The sequence below is a fragment of the Bombus terrestris genome, chromosome 10 (genome assembly GCF_910591885.1).
Source record: "Bombus terrestris chromosome 10, iyBomTerr1.2, whole genome shotgun sequence".
In the NCBI taxonomy this organism is placed as follows: domain Eukaryota; kingdom Metazoa; phylum Arthropoda; class Insecta; order Hymenoptera; family Apidae; genus Bombus; species Bombus terrestris.
Window position 1 is genome coordinate 3,489,236 of NC_063278.1, and position 22,883 is coordinate 3,512,118.

The window sequence follows — 22,883 nt, forward strand, 5'->3', positions numbered from 1 at the left end:
GGATTTTAAATATTGGAAATATAAATTGACGTGGATGGATGGAATTAAAGCGGAGTCTCGGCTATCCGAGTACCGTTTAATCGAAGTTTTCATAGCGTCCGGGATGCTTTGAACTTTACCGTAACTCCACTTTTGTCGAAATTTTAAAACGAAAGTTACGAAAAAGTAAATAACCGGTTATCGTGAAAGCGATTAATCAAACTCTCGCAGATAATCTATTTGATAATTGATTAAACCTAGACGCATGAACAATACGTTACATTGTCAGAATCTTCTCTATGACTTTGTTACACGATTTACGAACTCCGACAGATCTTTATCCGAGGTAGGTCCATCTTCATATCATCTTGGATAATCGGGACTCTACGGTGATTCAGTTTGGTGTGTTTTCTCCAGTACAATACGGTCGCTTGTGTATCAGATTCGATTAGCTAAATTGTCCAACTAATTGTAAGTAGATTTTCGAAACCGGTGAGTACTGGTTCCGAAAACTGGCTCGAAAGCAGCTTGTGAAGATCGAATATTTGGCAAGCACAATGGACGAACCACTGTATCGTAGGAATAGTGTTCGAGTCCTATGAAACGAAGCCTGGATTTGATTCAAATTTGTAGAAATTCAAGTTGGTCTGTTCGCTATCTCTGATAGAGAAGTAAATGACGTTCGGTTCATGAAGAAACGAAGCAACAGAGTAGGATGTGTCTGAGGTGTGGAAGGAATTTAGAAGACGGGAAAATCACTAGACAAAGGAGAGTACATTAATAATGCGCGATGCAGTATCGTGTGTAAACGATGATAATCCAGGTCCATGAATATGCAAGCCTCCACGAGCCATGGCAATTTCGTTCGACACGTGAAGCTCTACAGCTAATTCCTCGTTCCTTCGTGCATTAACTCGGGTCCGTGTCTGTGCGTAAGTGTGTGTTCTTTCGTCGTAGGATTTGAGAAATATTTTACGACGTACAACGTCGTGTCGCGGCACTAAGCTTGTGAAAATTCGATACTTCGTCTTACGTTCTTTGGTTTTTCCAAGGGAGCGAATTTTTCCATTCGGGTCGAGCCATCTTCTCAGTCGTTTTAATAGTCGAATAAACAACCGAAAAAAATGCTATAATATCCTTCGATAAAACGGCGCAGAATTGAAATGAAATAGAAACGATGAGAGATATATGAAAATTCCTTCCACTCCCATAATGCGCAGTTTAACGCCAGTCACGTACAGGAGATTCGAGTTTAATTTGGATCTTTTAAAGTAGCGACGAGATGTAAGAGAGATTTAAAGCGACGGTTAATTGCATTTTTCTGTTGCTTTAAGGTACACCGAATCTGCGAAATCGAAGTTCAACGTAAGATTCAACGTTATAGTCACTTTCCGTGATATTTTCTTTCTATTATGTATATGTTCGTGTAATTTATTTATTTATTACCCATAGCCCACTTGTCTATCGGCTTGGAACGTATTTCCGGCTTTATATTTTCTTCTTATTTTCTACGTTTACCTCCCACACTCCGCCTATAGCCTATTCTAAAGTTTCAACATTTGCATATAACAACACCTATCGTTTACCCAAAATCCTCCCTTTGTTCTCTCCCTCTATTATACCGTTCTTCCTCCTATTCGTCCCCCTTCCGGTGTTCAATATTGTTTCCTGTCCCTCTTTCATTTCTGTTTCTTACCATTGCTCCTAACCCTTTTGTTCTCCCCTCTTCTTCCTTCCTGCCTGCCTTAGCTATCGTCTCCTCCTCTCTGTCTTCCCTGGCATTTCTATTCTCCAACCCATTGATCCTAATATCATCTTCGCGTCTTCTTCAGTTCTTGTCTTCTCACGCTCCTCCAGCACGGGTCTTGTCTCCTCCCTCTTCTTCAGAATTTACGCTTCTTTTCCGCATTCTCTCTCCAATATTCTTTCGATTTAGAATGATTTCCATATCCGTATCTCGCTACAAGTCTTTCGTCTTTGCTTCTCGTTCTCCCTTCCCAGTATCTTCTAGTCTCCTCCAATTATTATGTAAAAATATGAAAATAATTTAGAAACGCTTTCCGAGTTTCGAGAAAATATTTTCGTCCATTAGCTACTAACTGTAAAAGCAAGTTCTTTCGAATTCTCTAGCGAAGGAAGACGACTCATTAAAATTCAGGTCAGTTTTCAGGATGATTACAACACGAAGGGTATCTCGAAGAGAAACATTTCCTCTCATCTCAGTAATCCCAATCAAAAGTTCCAACAATCACAACCACGCTACGCCGTTCTACAAAAAACTGTTCGTTCCACTCTACGTTTACGATCTTCAACTCAGTTTCCTTGAAAACAAAGCATCGTTTATATCCTTTAGGCTGCTTAAATCAATTGCACGAGCGTCGAATTCACCTCGCAGAGAACGCTCGTGAAGACGCGGCAAAGCGAAACGAATTCGCTAAGAACGAGATTATTCGACTGGTTAAAAGTTAGCTCGGTTAATTTACTTGTGCTCGCTTATTAGATTTCCTTGGGAGGAGGGCAACTTGCCGGCGACCACAGCTGCGGCAACCATGTCTCCGTCGCGTTACACCAACTTCTTAATAATGCAGCCGCGCCACGCTGCACCGCCTGTTGCAATATGCAACCATCTACGGTCCACGGGACTAACCAAAGACACAGACAGCGTGACGGAGAGAGGGAGCAAAGTCAGGGTCGTCGGTGAACGCTCCTTTGCTCACTGTGACAGCGTGCCGGAAACTTTCTTGCTCTTCATCGTAGTTCAGAACACTCACGAACTCTAGGACCACCGAGCACTCCCTGTCCGTCTGACGCTTCGTTAAAGTGGACTGATATTAAAGCTTCGCCCGATTTCGATCCTGCAATCCCTAGATTCGCTTTATCCTTGTTGGACCGCCTTATCAAATCAGACAGTAACGAACGCTGGGTCGGCATTTGCCGGAAATTTCAACGTTTCCTACGAAGGGGTTCTTCTCTTTTTCTAATGTACGAAGACGCTATGTTTCGCTCTAATGTTTAAGACGCTATGAACCTACATGGCTGAACCTACTTAGCTACGAGTTGAGAGGCAACGGGTGGAAAATAAATGAAATAAAACGAGGCGGAACTTTGGACAAAACTGGTCTCGATAGACGACGGCGAACTCCTGAACGTACAAAGACGCGCTCATCCTGATCTGGACTTGTGAAAATCGATTACCAAGTTGTGCTAAAAATAAAAAGCTCATGTATTCAACGACTGCAAGGCAAAACTCTTAGGAAGATAACAGCAGTCCTCTTGGTATTCGAGGAACGAAGAGCTTAACATGGAATGGGTGCGCCAATATGCGAGAGAACACGCGTCAGCGCATAAACACAGACTACAAAACCACCCACATCAGCCAGCAAGCTCTCTCATCGACGATCTAACAGAGATAAGACGGCTGAAGAGAACTAAAAGCTTGTAAACCTTGGGAACTTTGCACAGAGTAAAACCTAAATCTAACAACAGTTGTCACTGGACTCTGGCACTTTCTCGCAAGCCGAATTATCGCCAAGATAGCATTCGCTAAATGAGCAGTGAAATCGGACTAGTTACAAATTCAAAGAATAGCCTGTATATTGCAGATGAACAAAAAGAATTGTAAATTTAGGAAGTTTTACCAAAATCGACAGGTCACATTTGGCCGATGTCGGTATGAAAAGCGATGCATCACGCTGCGTTAAACGACACTACATGAATTTCACGTATAAATTGAAATACTCAAAAGTAGCGAACGTTCTCGACCCCATCGTAAACTTTGGATGGTCAGCCACCCTAAACGATATATCTGGACTTTCGTCTGATAGCCACGTCGAGGTCGTGGCATTGTGTTTCGCTGCGGAAGGGGTTGACAAGGGAGCAAAACGGGATTCCTAACAATATCCTATTGTTTGCGTAAAAACCAGAGAACGTGAGGATCGAAAGAGGGAAGCGTTTGTGACACACGAGCAGATCGTTGAACCTGCTTTTAATTGCACAGACGTAATCGATATCTTTCATTGGCGTACTATTTTCGTGCTCCGCGTTCACCATACGAAATCCTCTACAAGCCACGGATATAAATTTTCCACGGCCGGAAGGATACGCCGAAGCATAATTTATCGTCCCGGTCGGAAATGATGCTGCTGCTGTCTTTCTGTTTCCGTTTCTCGTATTTCTCGATATTTTTCATTTTTCTGTTCCCCATTTTTGTTTCTTTCGTATCTTTCTTTCTTTCTTTTTTGGTTTTTATTATGAAACGAGTTACGACGAAAACGAATGCACGTCCGATCGATCATGGCGGACACAATGGGCCGGAAAGGTCGATCCTGCAGCTTCAGATGGTACATATTCGGGATTTATTGTTGCAAACGGCGGCGCAGATTGACGGGCTTTCATAAATGTCGATTCGATCGTGGACAGCGAATTTTAAATACACCTCTGTGCATATGAAGACACTTACAGAAAAAGAGTAAATTTCCACAAGGCCATAATTTATAGCGGAGATTCTTTCAATCGTGTAGGCACCAGTTGCATGTGTCTATCGTAGCCACGTCCACTTTTTTTTTTTTTTTTTTTTTTTTAGGCACAAACAAGACAAATTGCCATCAGAAATTACGTCACGCGTGAACCTGTGTTCGTATAAATTTATATATTGCTAAAACGCGGTTACAAAACTGACACCTGTCGCTCGTGTGTGTCGACTTTTAAATCACGTGGAACCGCGGTCCGTTTGATGAAAATGTGGATTGCATCGTCAAGAATAATTATACAGTGTACGTAATGATGGGTTATTCCTATATATATATATATGTATCTTTAATGGTTCAATGTTCTTATCTGTGAGTCATTGTTTTAAGTTACTTTTTAATATTTTTTGGCTACTTATTATTTCAGACGTTATCGTCTCTTGCGAATTATTTTAAGAGATAGACTGATAAATAATATAGCTAGACTATGCTGGGTTTTCTTCAAGAAATATGACCATTTTATATATATATGAACATTTTAATTCTCCTATTAATTTTATAATCTTATGGCTGTAGTTATATCTGACGGGTAATTTTTTATCTTAAATGTCGCCTAAAAATGACGCTTCCTGCTCCGAAGAATATTACTTACATGCGAAGCTTGTTATGTAAGTTTACGCGATATTTTAGCGAGTGTTTGTCGTATGGAAATATTATCGAATAACTTAAGTTTAGAAGCGAAACTGTAACCGTATAAACCTTGCGCTGGGATCAATTTGATGCGGTAAGCTTCCGTTTAGAGTTACAGTTTTAATAGATTTACATGGATGCACAACGCGTACGAAAGTTTCACAAAATTCCCGTGTTTTTCAATCAACGTGCACGTTTCAATTTGCTTCGCTAATTATCCACTGAAACACGAAACCGCGAAACCCGCATAACTCTATTCGGAAAATTGAAACATGACGAGAAATTATCACACGTGAGCAATCCAAATGTTTACCTGTTTTGGTTGCAACATAAATATACCCATCTGTCGAACAATATTTTAGGTAACATTTGAACTACATTAAACTCGTTAAAATAACTATCCTTTGCTTTCCATCTTTCTTTTCGTAATTCATCTCTCATTCTCTCGCATAGTAATTTATCAACTATCTTTCTACTGTAACTCGTAGTACTAGTAATTAGTAGAACATAATTTGTATGTATTCGTAATTTATTAATTTCTCACTATTAGCTGTCTATGATGATTTTAACGAGTCCCGGTAGTATAACAAGAAGAGTTCGAAATAGATGTTTCACTCGTTAATACTTTCATTTTGAAGCCATTTTCTACTGGCCACGTGTACGCTTCTCTCTTCCTGAAATATTATTACAAAAATTCCTAATGGAAAAAATGTTTAATAACTCCAGCAAGGCCGACCATATTATCGTTCAACCACGCATGAGGACCTCATAACTCTCTCCTTATCCGCGGACGAAGGAAGAGAACGAGGAGGAACGTGATTATTTTCTTCGTTCTTTCTTTTTTTCTTTTTTAATAATTTTGTCACGGTCGCCACGATAACCGCGACCCGGAAACGTCCGCGTAACCAGCTTCTTAAATTGCTGAATAATTTCGTGCTCGAGAGCTTTGGGGTAACTAGATTCTAAAATTGCAGGTTAAATGCGCACTCTGTAGCTCGGAGAGGGACACTTCGGGATTTCGGAATAGTCGGATCCGCGAATTACGGAATAAATGGCCGTTGAAATTGCAAAGATGCTACATTTTTCAAACGAATTCGACGATAGCTGGTAACGTACGAATTCAGCTGGTCGTGATAGTATTTTAATATTTTCATTGATCGATTTAAGACGAAAATCAATGAAGATATGACAAATCAAATTCGTCGTGATTACTATTATCTGTTGAGGTTGAGGTTGACTGATTGAGGAACGAGTGCATGAATTTCTAATAGAAAAATATATGGAAATAATTATAAGTATAATGTATAAGTTTATGCTGATTCAAATCCTTACTCTTTTAGTGTTACTAGACAGTGGAATGATAGGGAGCACGTTCATATATTTGTAGCGAAAGAACATTACCAAAAAAGTTAAGTTTATAGCTTGGGCTAGAGGCTACAGGGAACATAAATAGAAATCTGTTTATTAGTTTGCTTCTAGACCTTGCAACCCAAAACATAATGTATACTGAGGTATTTTTCAAGCGTAGAACGAATATTACACTTTCCAGAAGAGACAAAGTGGCCAATTTCGCGAATTAGAATTTTACATTGCAAAATTCCGCGTTCCATATTCTGTCAAAGGACTCAGTTGCTCGATGCTATGTGAACTCTTTCGCAACTGCAGCGGATCGTCTGCTTTTACGATTCTTCAAGTACAACGTCTTCGTGATAAATTTAGATCGAAACCTTCGCTTAAGGACAATTTGGAAAATGAGAAGAGTCACGACTTACTTGACTTCGTGAAAGAGTCCAAATTAATCGACGGATTAACATAACACCGACATAGTTAATCTTAAGCTGTCGCTATAAATCTTGTAGTTGATACGACATAGAAAGAAAAAAAAAGAGCTTTGCTCGAACCTTCTCGAAAGGCTTCACTCCTAATAAATTAGCAGCCTTCTCGAGGATTCATTTCGGAAGGAAATTTATCGCCTACAAAATTATACTCGCTATCCTGATTCCTGCATCTACACAAGTTCCTCTTCATACTGATTCGCTGATGTACATATAATAACGTTAATCCTTGGGTTAAATAAGACGATCGATTCTGGAAAATCGACTTTATTTTAAGAACTTAAATAACTTAAATTATATACAATAACAATTAATAACGAATCTACTAAGAATTTTACCTGGAAAATCGAGAATCGATTTTCTAAGTCCTAAATTACCATTCTTTTTTCGTGATCTAATCTATTCAGTAAAATAGCTGCCAGAACAACAGCAAAAGTAAATATGTCGGTTGGCGGGTAGCTTGAATTTTATAGAATTTGCATACATATACATTGAAACGAGTATTGCAAAAGCTGGGTGTCGTGTCGACGAAGAACGCGTTTCTTAAAACGGCAAAAGAACTGGTAACTGGTAACTAAAGAAGTTCAAACGAAACTCGAATAAACTGAAGGAGAAGCGACGTAGGATGGGAAGAAGCTACGGAATCAGGAATCGTTCGATTGCAGACGGAAGTTGGCCGAGAAACTAGTCGAATTCGGTTCTGGAAAAGTTTTTCCACGATGGGAAAATCGCGACGAATAACTGACCCGAGGTAACGGCGACGGTTCTTTTTCGATTTAAATTTCGCCGTCGCCTCTTTCGTTCGATTCGCGGTGCCGCGAAAAGATAGACGTGACAAGTAAAATGAAACTCCTTGCGGCGCATTAAACGAATTTAAACGATTCCGCCGAAGCAGATGCGCGGAAACGAGAAATTAAATTTCGCTTGGGTCCAGACGAGCGGTAGATTCGAGGCGCGAATGCGATATTAAAATTTTTCGCCTGAAATAATGCATTCGATTTCTGTGTTTTTAACGCAGCTTCGTGGATCTCGCGTTATTCCATTCGAACCGCTGTTTTCTCTTTTTGTCGTGTCGTTAAAATTCTGTGAAAATTTTTAATGTTTCGGTTTCTTTGTCTATGCCGATAGGTTAATCCTTTATGACATCAGCCAATTTTTATTTAACGATTAAACATCGTTATAATTTTTCTCACTTTGATCGTATGCAAAGTTCGAACGTATCGAGACTACACGCGCGATAAAACGGCCACGCATAAAGAACGATAACTACTCATAAAAATGCATTGTACAGTTTGAAAACATATTTGTCACGGTATAACGGTATTTCCATAGTCACAGCTAAATAATATTTATTTATATAAAAAGCTTTATCCACGTTATTTACACAGAATAGCAAACTTTCGCGCGATAAAATATTTTCCAACAATTATTCTGTCTCATATTCTAAAGATAATAACACTTCCTAACATTTCCATAGAATTTATTGCGTATTGACTATTATAAACCGTGCTACGTTGCATTATCGACAACCAGTCAAGAATATCTTTGAAATTAACCCCGGGATCGGATAAAAATGTATAAAAGTACATCTGGCCACGAGTTTAATCTACCTTCTTTATATTTGTTTTATCATGACATGAAAACGCCTATGAACATAAAATTGGCATGTTATACGTCACCGTAATAGCGTGAGTGTAGGTATTACGTCTTTCAAGGCGATTGCTCTCGGAAATTATAGACTCGAGTAACGCAAACTTATCACGATGTTCCTGCGCTACTTCTCTAGAAACGTTGAAAAGTCTCTATCACGTGCTATAAGCCAGGTAACGTTTCTTTGAAGCCAACTAAAAAAAAACATCCTAAAAATAGCTATAATTTTACCGATGAAAGAGAAACACGTATACTCCAATTACAAGCTACAGGCTGTACGGATCGTCTTGTGCTTGTCCAATGCATGAAAAATATCTGTAATTTTATTGACAAAGCGTTACGAAGCTTAGAGCTGTTATAGGAAAATGAATTCATCAAAATTTTGTTCAAAATCCACGCAAACTTTTAACTTAATCTCGCGATTTTCTCTGAGCACGGTAAATAAACATGTTGTTTTTTACAGCGTGTAAAAACACTTTCGTGAATGGTTGTACATTTAGATGAATTTATATTCTCAATTTACTCGCTCTAGCTTGCTTTTACACTCTCGTTCAGTTTAAACTCTGTTTCGGTGTACAAGTTCTTCGACTTTTATATCAATTTTCGGAGAAGTGTGTTTGACGTTATTGCTAGTTTTGGGAGCACCGATAGAATATGTTCCTGTGATTGTTCGTGACATAGCGCGAGCTTTATCGTTGTTGAACGTGGATATATTCGAGAAGAGGGTAGACTCGACGCGCTTTGAAAGCTGATTTATGATCATACCTGTGTCACTGTATGCTCAAGTATATTATGTTAGCGTGGAGGATGGAACAACCGACTCATATTACTTCCCTTAAGGAAGTGTCTAATGTACACATCTCTAAATTAGTGGATAGTTGCTCGATGTTTCACAGTCATCGATTTTTAACACGTGTTCATTGTAGGAAAACTATTCTTCGCGTGTTACGAGATGCACTGTCTGTGTTAATACGATTTTTTCAAATAAACGGCGACTGAGAAGAAATCTTGTAAAGCATCTTGTGAAAAATATCAAGTGCTAAATATGTGTATACATACGGATTTTTTAAATATTTCACACCGTAAAAATTTTTACCGTTTAACACTTCACGTATAAATACGTCCTCCTTTTTATTGATATCGAGTGCCTTTTTCGATTATATCAATTTTCATAAAGAACAACTACGAACCGAAATAGAAGAATTTTATGCGAAAGGAATGTATTTTTATGTAATCGACGAGGTTAAGCGATGATATGGAAAAAATATATCTTTGTGTGTCTAAGGCGAAATATGTTCAAAGCAGAACCTCGTCCTGATAGAAAGACATAATGAAATTAATTAACAGAGTGTCTTATTCGATGCTTCGTAACGTGTTTTATATTACAAAGGGTTTTGTATTATACAATTTGCAAATAATAGTCGCTAATCGTTAACGTTAATGCAAATAATAGAGGAACAAAATATTCTACAGGAATTATTCGAACGTTTTATTCTCTTTGAAGAAAACAAGCATCATACAATGAAAACTGCAATCGATTTCATATCCATCGGCTTCAATTATTATTCATATTAACTTCCACATTTTTCTGTAATTACGTTTTATCGTCCAACAAAATGCTGCGCGTATATAAACAATTTCCCTCGTCATTTTCACACCCCTGGAAAATGTTAAAAAATTCCCCCGCGAGATCTGTTGTTTTTATAACACGTTTCAGCCGCGTATAGTTAACATCGAGAAGCCCGAATCGTCGTATTAAAATTTACAGCTTTGAGTCAACTGCTTCGTCGTTTCTGCGATCCTAGTCAACGTTGCGTGTACTCGCGGAAAGTACCTTTGAAATCCACGAAAAAAAGACATCTCGTAGAACAGCGTTCGCGAAATCCATGGACGACGACGTTTATTTAGATTCGTGGTTCGCTCGTTTATTTTTATTATCGCAGCTTACTTTGTCAACTCGGCCTGTAATTGCCGGCTAACGATAAATTCGACGCACAGTTTTCCTTTTATGCGCAATGTCATTAAGCGGATGGCCGTCTTCGCTCGAGAAGATCGCCACGTTTAATTTTAACGACCGCCGACGCGAATATGAAACCCTCTGAACAAAACGAAACGCCATTTACCGAGGTGTCCTCGGTGAATTTCCATGAAATTTCTACGTTCTACTTGTAGATATATTTACGGTAATTACGAAGTTTACCGACTTTCTCAATTATTGCTGTTCAACTTCGGTCTTGCTTTTGAAAGCTTAGTTGAAGTCCAAACGAAAAATCAATCGGAGAGTCTCGAGAAATTGATGCAGAGTATTTTATTAAGAAAACCTGTGATCTCTAAATCTTTCTTAGAAAACCAAGCTTCGTGAAAGTAAGTAAGAACGTATTATCTTTCAATTTAATCCGCTGAATGTTCAAAATGTACATTAGATTAGGCCAGATTTGGAGCATGTGAATCCGAAGACGTAGAAATTTCTATAGAAAATAATAACAAACTTCTATGCAACTTTGCGTTCTCAAATTTATTATAGAGGCACAAAAATTTCCTATCTACCCGTTACAATGCCAATGAATTTCCTCTGGTGTTTTCCTTTAAATTTCAATCGTTAAAACAAGAGTTTAACTGTTATCGCGCTGTCAATAAAATTGAAAGAGTCAAAGTGAAAATCGAAAAATTCCGTGTGGCACGCAGAATTACTCATAGAGGGTTTCTGTAAATGTTCCAACTCTTTCGTAAGCCACTGTATTCCCTATGTTTGAACAAATAAACACTAGAGATAATTGTTGGCTAATAAATAAACACTAGATGTAATTATGGGTTGCGACGATCGATAAGGACAATTTGAAACGTTCGATCAGGGAGAGATTCGATTGTTCCATAATAATAATCCTTCACGGCAGTTCTGAATGTTATGGAGAGTTCTATATGAAGTGATATAATTTATTTTCTCTAAAATTGTTGTCCCTGCCGGTGTTATTGGCGTTGACATGCGTTTGATGAAATTGTTCGTATGCTATGGAAAGCTTTTAATAAACTTCATACGAGCTTGTGTATTGAACTTAACGGAATGAACGATACTTTGTTAACGAATATATAGGATTTATTAAAATACTAATATTCTCTGCTCAATGAGTGCAGAATTTCATGAATATTTCAAAATGTGTAAAAATTACAAGATTTTAACAAGTAGCTATACCTAGAAGTACGTGAAAAACAAATAAAAATGTAATTCAAGGAAACTGCTTTCCCTGCAAACGGTTCCTCTCCCTGAAATGAATTTGAAAAATATTTACTTTTTTTCTTCTTTTTAATTAAGAAACAACTGCAATCCAATTATTATACCTCCAACTTATTTGAGACAACTAAATTAATTTCTTCAAATTTTAGCTACGTGTTAGAAAATTTTCTTACGAGATTTTCAACGATGTAAAAAATATTGTAAATTTTGTATTAAAAATTGGACAGATCTGACTGGTATCATTTTTGAGACAGAGAAATACAAAATATGCAATTCCATAAAGTTCTGGACGAATGTAAAGCACGCGTGTGCGAGTGTGCGCTGTGCACAGAAATAACACAAGCCACGCGAGCTTACGCGAAGAGCGGGCTACTGCATTCAGTTTTTCCAAAAAGTTTCTTTCTCTGCCGCGTGTGCTGACACGCAGTCTGTCGCGCTTCCGCGCGCTATAATTTTGCCAGCGACTGTACGAGGAGAAATACCTTAAGAATAGCATTTAAGGTATTCGTAGCGCGACAACGTCTTTCAAAAGTAAAATACGCCGGGACTCGAAAGCTATATTATTCGCGCATGGCTGACATTCCTCTCGTAGGAAGAAATTTCTTGGCTGCCTGTACTCGCTACACGCGCACACCAACAAACAATTGAGAAATCGACGGAACTTCACATCGCGATACGTCTTAGACGTCGAAATTACCGATATTATGCGTTTAGCGTTACTTTCGTTCGAAAACGGCCAGGTCGGAGCAGAATTTGTTGGAAAAAGAAGGAAAGGAAAAAGAAAAAATCGTGGAGAATGCTTGGCTCGCGAAGGTTTCAGGAGAAAAGTGATTTTAGCCGTAAGATAGCGAGAAAGTTTAAACGCTTGCGAATTCGCGTTGAGAATTTAAGAGGCAACTGTCGCGCAGCGACGATGGAACCAAGTGATTTCTATGAATTTCTTTTAGACCAACTGCTGCCAGTTATTATACGAGATCCTTTTGTAACGTAAATACGGCCCTGAAGCATTAATATAATTTTTTTTCAAGAAAGCATTCTTCCAACTTTGTAAGAACAGTTTCTCCGTAATTAAACGACAAATCATTTTTACAGCGGCTCGCTACTACGCGTTAAAGTTTCTACTTTAAGAATGAAGATCTCCATCTCGACGAGGCTTGAACTTTTTGTAAAACTCCGCCTGCGTATAGATAATGTTGAGGTTGAGGTTGATCGATTGAGAAACGAGTGGAGGAATTTGTAATAGAAAAGTATATTGAAATAATTAAAGGTATAAGTATAAGTATAATGTATAAGTTTATGCTGATTCACATCCTTACTCTCTTAGTGTTACTAGACAATGAAATGATAAGGAGCATGTTCATATATTTATAGCGAAAGGACATTACCAAAAATGTTAAGCTTGTAGCTTTGGCTAGAGGCTACAGGCAACATAAATAGAAATCTGTTTATTAGTTCTTTTGTCCCTAGACCTTGTAACCCAAAATATAATGTATACTCAATACAATAATATGCACCGCTCCTTATCTAGAATATTTCTGAGTAATAGCAGTCTCCAGGTCACGGGTATACATAAATAAAGCTGTAGAATTTTTCTTCAAGTAGTTACTTCAACAGATAATATACTGGAAATATCGCGGAAATTTCGAAGAAAATCGATCTACGCCGCGAGATACGTTGACAGTGGAGGTTCGTTGTAGCAAACCGGCCAACTATTTCGCTAACAGTAAATTATTTTACGGTTCGTGTGCTGCGTGGAGGTAAAACGTGGCGAAAAACGGCGAGTATCAGGATGAAGTTGAGCGAGTAAACGCGAGCGGGGAGAAACGCGAGGGTGGAAAGCTAAGCGAGAGTGGGCGAAGCGACGCTCGCGCGTCGAGCGATCCCGGAAATCCGATCCGCCGGAAACTCTCGCGAACACGGAACGAGAAATCACACGTGCCATCGTCGCACTGAGATTCCGATCAATCCTGGCGCGTAGCTTGCGCTTTTTGCGGACAGCGGGCGCCGAAACCCACGGCCGCCGGATTCGAACTTCCTAATTGCTCGTCAAATATTTTGCCGAGTGGCTGCGCCGTTCCTCCCGGCGAGGAAAATCCTCGTTGAGATCTCTGGAAGATTGATTTCGTTGGAACGTACAGCGTCGACAACGCTTGGCTCGCGAAGCTTTCAGAAGAAATGTGATTTTAGCGGTAAAACAGCGAGAAAGTTTGAACGTTTGTGAATTCGTGTTGAGAGTTTCAGGAGAGTGACAAAGTGACCTTATGAACTTCTTTCTTTGAACCGACCACTACATAGTCATTTTCGGCTGTAAATATGGTCCTCAAGGACGAATGTAACTTTTTTTTTATTTTTCTTGCGGTTTATTAATTTTTTAATACCATCGTCACGTTTAATAACTTTTCAAACTGCGGTGTACACGGTAACTAAAAAAGCTAATCGATCAATCAATTTGGAACGAAGCTCGTTCACCTTGTTGCAAATTTCACCAGAGATTGAACAAAATTTTTATTCGATTATTTATTTATACTTGTTGCGGTTTATTAACTTTTAAATACCGCCACGTTTAATAACTTTTCAAATTGGCGAGCACGATAACTGGAAAACTAATTGATCAATCAATTTCGAACGAAGCTGATTCACCTTGTTGCAAATTTCTCCGCGGATTGGAACAATTTTTACTCGATTATTTACTCATAATACTATTCTAAACAACGTCAACTCTATTTATCTGCTGGAGAAGAAGTACGTTTCTCCTCTAAACGCTGCAACATTCCAATGTTCCATGTTTCTCTCCCCAAAAAATTGGTTCTATCCCAAAGTAAGCTACCTGACTTTAGGAAAATTTCTTAACATTTGCATTCGGATGTCCGTGACAAATGTTACACAGTAGACAAGAAAAAAAGAAACTAAAATAAAAAGATTACATTTCTACTTCACGACTATATCTACGCTACTTACATCTCAAAAGAGTCTGGTCCCATATAACCAGTGATCGATCTAACAAAAATTTCGAAAACTCGGTTGCTTTTATCGTCTTCGCAGGAAAACCCCTCCTCCTTGATGCGACATAGAATCGTATACTGAATTTTATAATGATATTCTAATGTCTGACGAGAAGATAATTTAATCGCGGTGTGTAAATTACGATAATACTGGTTAATCGTATACAACTATTCGTAAACAATATAATTAAAAGACAAGAACGTTCGCGTGGTAATTTTCGCGAGTAGCGAAGGAAAATATTGCAAAGTGCAAATGATCTGACGTTTGATTTTAATAGATTTGCATAATCAGCGCGTCTAATAGAGCAACATTCATTTTTATTACAGGATACTTCCCTCTGCCGTCAATTTACTGCCTCGTGTGGATCTGCCTGGACGTATTATTATGTACGGCGAGCATCATGCACTTGTGCACCATAAGCGTGGACCGGTACCTGAGTCTACGGTACCCGATGAAATTCGGCCGGAATAAAACCAGGCGGCGGGTCATGCTGAAAATCAGCTTCGTCTGGTTACTGAGCATCGCCATGAGCCTGCCTCTCAGTCTTATGTACTCGAAGGTGAGACACTTAAGACGAAACAATCGATGCCGGGTTACGATTCACGTAAAAATAAGCGGCACGCGATATCCAGGCATTCCATTTTATACGCGTTATACACGCATTTTATACGCCTTTTATACGTGTTATGCACGCATTTTATACGCGTTTTATATACGTTATACGGAGTGCTTCGGGATTTTTTTTCTCCGCAAGGCGAAATGGTGTCTATATATGTAGGATATTTTTATTTATTTAGAAATATTAAACAGGAAACGATGGTTATTTAACGTGAATTAAATACAATGATGTGCTATAACTAAGACAATTAAATGGTTAATTTATAACTCTCGTCACCACGTTCCCGATATTTCTTAAGCCATTTGTCCACGATACTACGTATAGAATAGAAGATATCTCGATGTACGCACGTGGTAAATGAAACCAAAAGGAATAATTTGGTTTCAAAAGGGAAATAGAAAAGTAGTAATCTTTCGAATTAATGCGTAATTTATAGTGTACGAGGCGTCAATTAGAAAATTTAGATTAGAGCGAGCGTATAAAAAGATGGGAAAGAAAAACGCATTAAACAGCTTTTGTTTTCCAATAACTCGTTTATGAAACCATTGACAGGAATTTCACGGGCTTTTCGTGCTACACGAAACGTAAAGCTCTTTCTTCGCTCGTGTATTTCCAACGAGGATCGTAGAAACTGAATGCGTGTAGAAGGCTACCTGTTAAAAGTGCTTTTAAAATCTATGAAATACAAAGAACCGGCAGCCACATCAAGAACATTATTCTGAAAAGTTTTGCAGAAAAGGAGTTCAAGGATATCGTTGCTATCCAATGTTAAATATTTTATCCGCATGTATCTCATGGCAAACTTTTATTACAAATTTTATCGGGACTGTGTCGGCCGCTAAGTGTTAATTACGATCAAGCCAGCATTAAGACGAAATTAAAAAAAGAAAGACAAGAACAAAAGTATACAAAATATCGTAGGATGATGTGTTTCGCTCGTCGTTACTTTCTTAAGTTTGATTAATTCTTACTGGAAGTCTTATTCGGAATAGGATCGTTTCTTTTGTATCGCAATTGCATTTCGAACAAAGGGATGCTTTAAAATAGATTCTCGTAAGAAATGGAAAAATATTATACAACGTTTCCTTCCTTTACGCAAGTTTGAAACAAATTTCAAATTAAATTGTGGCAACTTGAAATTGAATTACTAAGAATTCTGTAGAGTTGATATTCTAAAGGAAATTATTTTTTACCGAATCAAGGAAGCTTGTAAAATACAGGTGTCTAATTGAATATTAAAAAATGTCTAACTTAACTTAACTTAAAGAAATTTCTATGATACCCAACGACAGAAATAAATATTAACCATTAGAAGATCTGTATTGATTAATATGAACATTTAAAAAATTTATTTATTTACTTCTAATTTTATATATTTATAATCGATTAAACTATGCTTTATTTCTAGTTTTTAATATAGTTTTGTTAATTGTTAAACACGATGATAGAAATAAATATGTAATAGTTGGTACGAGGATAGTAATAAATATTCCACGCGTAGAATAAATTACATCGCGCAGTTTCAAACGTTTAACAGCCAGTTAAAAATAGCTACTGTAATAAATTCTTGAAAATTTCAAGCAAACAACGAAATAACACGAAAACGGTAGACAAACAAGGAAGCAGACAATGAAATGCGGATAATTTTCCACACCCAAATCCTGACGCCTTCCGTGGGAAAATTCAAATGATAAATTGGGTCGTTGAATTTTCCAGGTCAAAACTCCCTGCCAATGTTTCACGGAATTTCATATTTGCATTTTTACGGAATCCAAGCCACTGTCATCGGTGTAGTTCCAATTCACCTAGTTACGAAATCTCGTTCTGCAAATTTCGTGCCTCGCCAGTAGAACGATAAACGTGCAGCTTTTTAATAAAATATAATTCGCGTGGGTTGGTTCAACGTATTTGCGACATTTCGCGTTACATTTTCATTTTTTTCTATTTCTATATTTTTATCGCCTGCAAATACAAAATATGATAAACGTCAAATGAAACTGGATAATTGTAACGAGACTGTGAGAAACATTCCGGATGATCGAATCGTTCTATTCTCGATCCAATGAGAAACTCGATCGACTGAAATACTCGCGGAAACACCACAGTCTTAACTGCGACAACCTTCGTCATAAAATGTCTTATCTGCGATTTAATTTTCCGGTTCGGCGAACTTGAAATCTTTTATGAGATCGCCAGTGTCTTCTTCGCAAAGTCTTCGTCCTTAAAGACGATTTAACCGGGTGGCAACAATAATTTCATCGAGTCTTAATGAACGAGAGTTCAAGTATTCGAGGTTGATATCACGGAATTGTGAAGGTACAGCACGGCTACAAAATCCATTTGTACACCACCGCGTTTCTTGTTGCATTTATTAATTTGATCGAATTATATCGAATCTCGTATCATTTGCTGGTACTTTCATGCGATTACAAAAATCCGATATTATGGAAATAAAACGTATATAGAATCTGATAGAAAACAGTTTATAACTAAATGAACGAATTATCTTTCTTGTTATTTTTAGCGGTAAATTAATAAGCGGCGGTATATATATTTGAAAATTGATAAATGCAATTTATTTAGGCATTATATTTCTTAAATCATATTTATTTGGTTTGTGAGAGTCGCGAATCTCTAGTTCTTCCGAATCCAATATTTTTCTTCTCAAGCTACTAAATAATTTTGGTGTTTTAAACCTATATCCAATGGTATTTTATTGTGCAACTCATCTATGCCAAAATCGCGTACCATTAGCTTTAATATGTAAAACTCTGCTATGTATCGCGCAAAGACTCATCAGAAATTCAGAATCGCTAACTGGAATCAAAACGGGCTAATTGCCATGAATTTATTAGTAGTTCGTTTTGATCTAACTCTTCGTTATAACTCTGACCTAGATTCACCCATGTCTTAAATTTCTAATTGTCGCCACTCTATTAGCAAATCATTTCCATCGAGCTGCTCTTTATAACATTAACGAAGCATCGCATAATTCAATTCTGCGGCTACGATCTGACATTGTTGCTGAATCTATTAATATTGGGTTGGCAACCAAGCGATTGCGGATTTTGTCATTAGGTGGCATGGACAAAACCCGCAATTACTTAGTTGCCAATAGATCGTTCTTATTCGAATTTACATTTTCTTTTATCCGTCACGTGTATATATACGACCCAGCAATCCTGTACAATTTTCGAATAAAAATTTCTATTTTTTCAAACATCATCGCAAGGCATGTTTTTTATTCGCTAAAAAAGAAACGCACGAATCGACGACAACCGAAGCGATATATTCGTCGAGCTTACGGGTTTGTCTGCCAGAAAGCACTGGGCTGGCGGCTCATGGAGAGCCTCGCAAACAGCTTTAATTTTTAACGGCAAGAAAAGTTATCCCGTTCCGCCCTATTAATTCCTATTCTCCTCGTGTACTCATTAAACTCGCTGAAATATGTAACACGGTTTCTGTGCGGGAACGTGGCACACTGGCCTAACAACCGAACACACCACCGCGCTTCCAATTAACCCGACCGGGATTAAAACGCGATTCGAACAATATTAATTCCCAAACGCACCATGGACACCCGATGCTCATCGTTTACGGTTGGATGTCGTTTGTTTTAACGAAGCGACGACACGTTTCACGCGCCTCTTTCGCGTGCGGTGCAGATGTTTACGGGAACGAAAACCGCGGAAGCAAAGCGTGATTTTTTTTTTTTGGAAATTTACGATCTAATCCACAGAGTAATAAATATTTTTTAGTAATAAAAATTTGTATCGATTCTTTTTTTAATTTAATATTCGACCGATACCGGCGATGGTTCATAGGCGATTGCTATAATTCTGTTTATTATCAGTCAAATATTCGAGAACATTCGTAAGTTATTGCGAGATTCATTGAGGAAATTGTTGGGAAAACTTTCATCAATTTGTTCTTAAATTCATTGATTTCGGCAAAGTTTCTCGTCGTTCGCCTTAAGTAAACGCTACTTGCGTTTGCTGTTCCAGCAGTTTCTTCGTCTTAATTCGAAACTGCAAACAATTTGCGAGAGCATCTGCTACTTCACAGGATTGTTTTCGCCATTTCTTATCGGTATCTCTCGGTAGGAATAAAAATTCTATGCCATGAATGCACAAACGTCTTTTAATAAGAAACGTTGTTGAGAGAGCGGCAAGAAAGGCAGAAGTGTAAATTGGATTCAGAATCGACGTACATACTTATGTATGCAGCGTTGAGCATTCGTATTTCTGCAAAGTGGGAAAAACTTTCGAAATCCACGTTTACGATATAACTGATGAAACTTCCTTGAAAACTTCTATATCTTTCGTAATATTTGAAATTCAAGTAATCAGATGTGAAATTTAAAATATCGTTTCCCTAATTGCTCTGATCTCTATTACTTTAATAAATTATTAAAAACTAATATTTCGCTCCAATAGATTATATTTCAGTTTATTTTATTTTAGTTTATTGTACGTGTTACAATTTTTAGCAAAATTGGAAATACCTTACGAACTTGATATTTCTAAAGTCTGTATGTGCTTTTATTCTATCACTATTTTGAATAAGTCGTCCAAGGTGCAGAATACGTGGAAAATGCTCGGAGGAAAAAGGAATGAGAACGATGTAGCATTTTAACTTAACCAGATATGAAAATTATAACAAATGAAATGTCTGAGAAATGCTCTTTTTCTATTGCGATGTACGAACGTTTTATTAACCGTGATCCAGATATTTAACTAATAAACTTATTATCTTTCTAGCGGTTTACATTTCCACCTCGTTGCGTTTCCATTCCACGTTTCGAACAAAAATATTTTCTCACTAATGTTTCAAGAAGGATTTATGTAAAAGTTGATACTGAATTTTACATAAATGGACTACGTGTTCGGGATATTTCTTCTAAATCAGAAGAAAAGATTACAGCTTGTAAAAAAAAGAAACAATTTTCACGCAATTAAATCTCCAATCCCCGATAATTTCATTTCGATCGTTCCAACAGTCATCAATCTTCGCGGCTTTGTAATTCCCGCGAGGAGAAAACATCGAAAACGATAGAAGTCTGTTCCGCAGCGAGAGAAATAGTATTTTCGCGATGCACGCGACTAAAGAAGGCGAGTGTTTTTTGTTGAACACGTGGGATATTCTCACGCGAACCGGAGAAATTCGATACACGCGGGCAACGTACGAAAAAACGTTCACAGATAGTCTAACATATCTAACTTGCGCGGTTGCATCCTCGAACGTTAATATGGTGAACCATTTCATAACCAAATACACGGCTCTGGCTGCAGAAACGATGAATTTCGGTCCGTGTTTCGTCTATGGAAATTCGAATTCCGAATGGTAATTCGCGCGTTTCCCTCGACACGCGTAGCATGCACGAAATTGGCGGCAACACGCTGCGCGTAAAATTAATAATCGATGGTTTGTATTTCAAGGCGTTGTTTTAAGCGGCGGAATGTTTTCAGGCGCGATGAATTTTATTGGGAAAAATTGTATTCCAAATTTTGCCCGTAGTATCTGTTTCCTTGAAACTTTTGCCTCGAGGAAGAAAATTAGGAGGAAAGAATTTCGTATTATAATGCAAATTCAGGTATTTAGAATGCATCGAGTATCGCGGGAAAAAACTTTATAAAATTCAAATTCGTTTTATGTGTATTAATATTTATATCGCGTGAATTATCGCGTCGATTTTCGTCGATAATGTACGTAGGCTTCTCTAAATGTTAAGTGTGCAACATTTAGATCGACTCTATTAATAAATTATATTTTTATTCTATACGTGCATAATGTTAAACCCTAATTTCTTTGCCGCTACCTGTTTCATCAAATTCAAGAACTTCAAGGAAACGTTAACTCAGAATTCTGCTTTTTTCAGAAAATTTTTTAACGGTACAGATACTACTATCGCAATTATTTTGTATTATCATATATTTCTTTCTATTTCCTTGAACGAGCTATAAACACTTATTTACAGGAAGTATGGGACTAACAATATTAATTTCACATTATAACCCGCCCAACTGCTTTATTGAATACCAGAAATATATTATCCTTTCATTATCTCAAATAGTCGACATTCCATACTAGATCGATACAATATATAGTATATTTCATAAGCGTACATAACATATTTCATTTTTGTAAAAACCGAAGAAATTAGAGAGTAATATTGTATAATATAACGACTCATTCGGTAGAAATTAATTCTTGGAACTACAAAGTAAGTTGTACTTATGTCATATATAACACATAACCAAACAATTACAAACTTACCAAATATTAGTGAAGCGGATCCTCGATTATCCAAACACCCGTTGCTGGAACATTCGATTACGTTAATCCTGTCACACGATAATGGAAATTCAGATCACTGTAGCGTTGTGCACAAACACTATGTTAACGACGTGTTTCGAAATGAAAATTTTAACGAGTTTGAATAATATATAAGATTGCATTAAAAGTAATAGAATATCCGATATAATTGACTAGAAGATTAGGTAATGCATCGCAAGGACATCTTTCTGATAGGACCAATGAGAATCCAAAGATATTTAACAGAGTGAATAATATCGATATGATATGAACGAAACACAAGACCAGGCTAACCTTACTTTAAAGAACTTTAAAAGAAACGCGATGCACGTTAACAACTCAAAAACATTGAGAAAGTACGCTGCGAGACGACAAGAAGATAATTGAAACACACAAACATAACAATACGTAATAAATTACATATCATTTTCACGTGAAATTTGATTGCGACGCGAATCGTATGATTTTTTCGAACCTCATCATCACACAGTGATCATCCGATCATTCTGAAGCAACATTAATTCGAATAATCAAAGATTCATCGTAATATATTTGTATATATTGAATATTTAAATTAAGAAACAGCATTCTGACACAACAGAACGCGCGAAATTCTTCAATATGGCACCCACTGTGTGTTTACATTTGAATCGCGGTATAACATTACGCGCACATCGCTTTTAACCGGAGAAATTTAAAGTATTTAGTTTGTTTAACGTTAATATTTCGTGGTAAGGCATTTTCGAAAGCAAAATCACTTTGTACGACACGGCAAAATACGAAAAGATCATTTAGTACCCATGCACTTGAATCGCGTACGTTCGCGATCACCGCATGCAGCGCACTCTGCATGGCAGAAGACTAAAGAGCAAAAATTGCGTAGTGAAAAATCGCGGGAATTCGATTGTAAAGGAAACCTCATTTCACGCTCAATATATCATAATGATTTATTTACGATGTCGTTGGTGGAAAGTTGAAAAAATTCTTCAGAAATGTTCTTCTTCTTGCGTTTTTTTTTCGCGTTTCATATTTGAAAACAAAAATTAAAATGTTATGGAATATTTATTGCAGATTTTGAGTCGAGTGACAGCTTT

The 22,883-nt window shown here is 37.5% G+C and overlaps 1 protein-coding gene across 2 annotated transcripts in view; it reads left to right on the forward strand.

Annotated features, from left to right (window-relative positions):
* LOC100645334 (5-hydroxytryptamine receptor 1A) overlaps positions 1-22,883 on the forward strand; it is a 116,019-nt gene that overhangs the window by 67,511 nt on the left and 25,625 nt on the right. For both annotated transcript variants that reach the window (XM_048409481.1, XM_048409480.1), the window contains exon 3: positions 15,182-15,414. In XM_048409481.1, the coding sequence (XP_048265438.1) occupies positions 15,182-15,414 (233 nt within the window). The remainder of the gene's footprint in view (positions 1-15,181; positions 15,415-22,883) is intronic.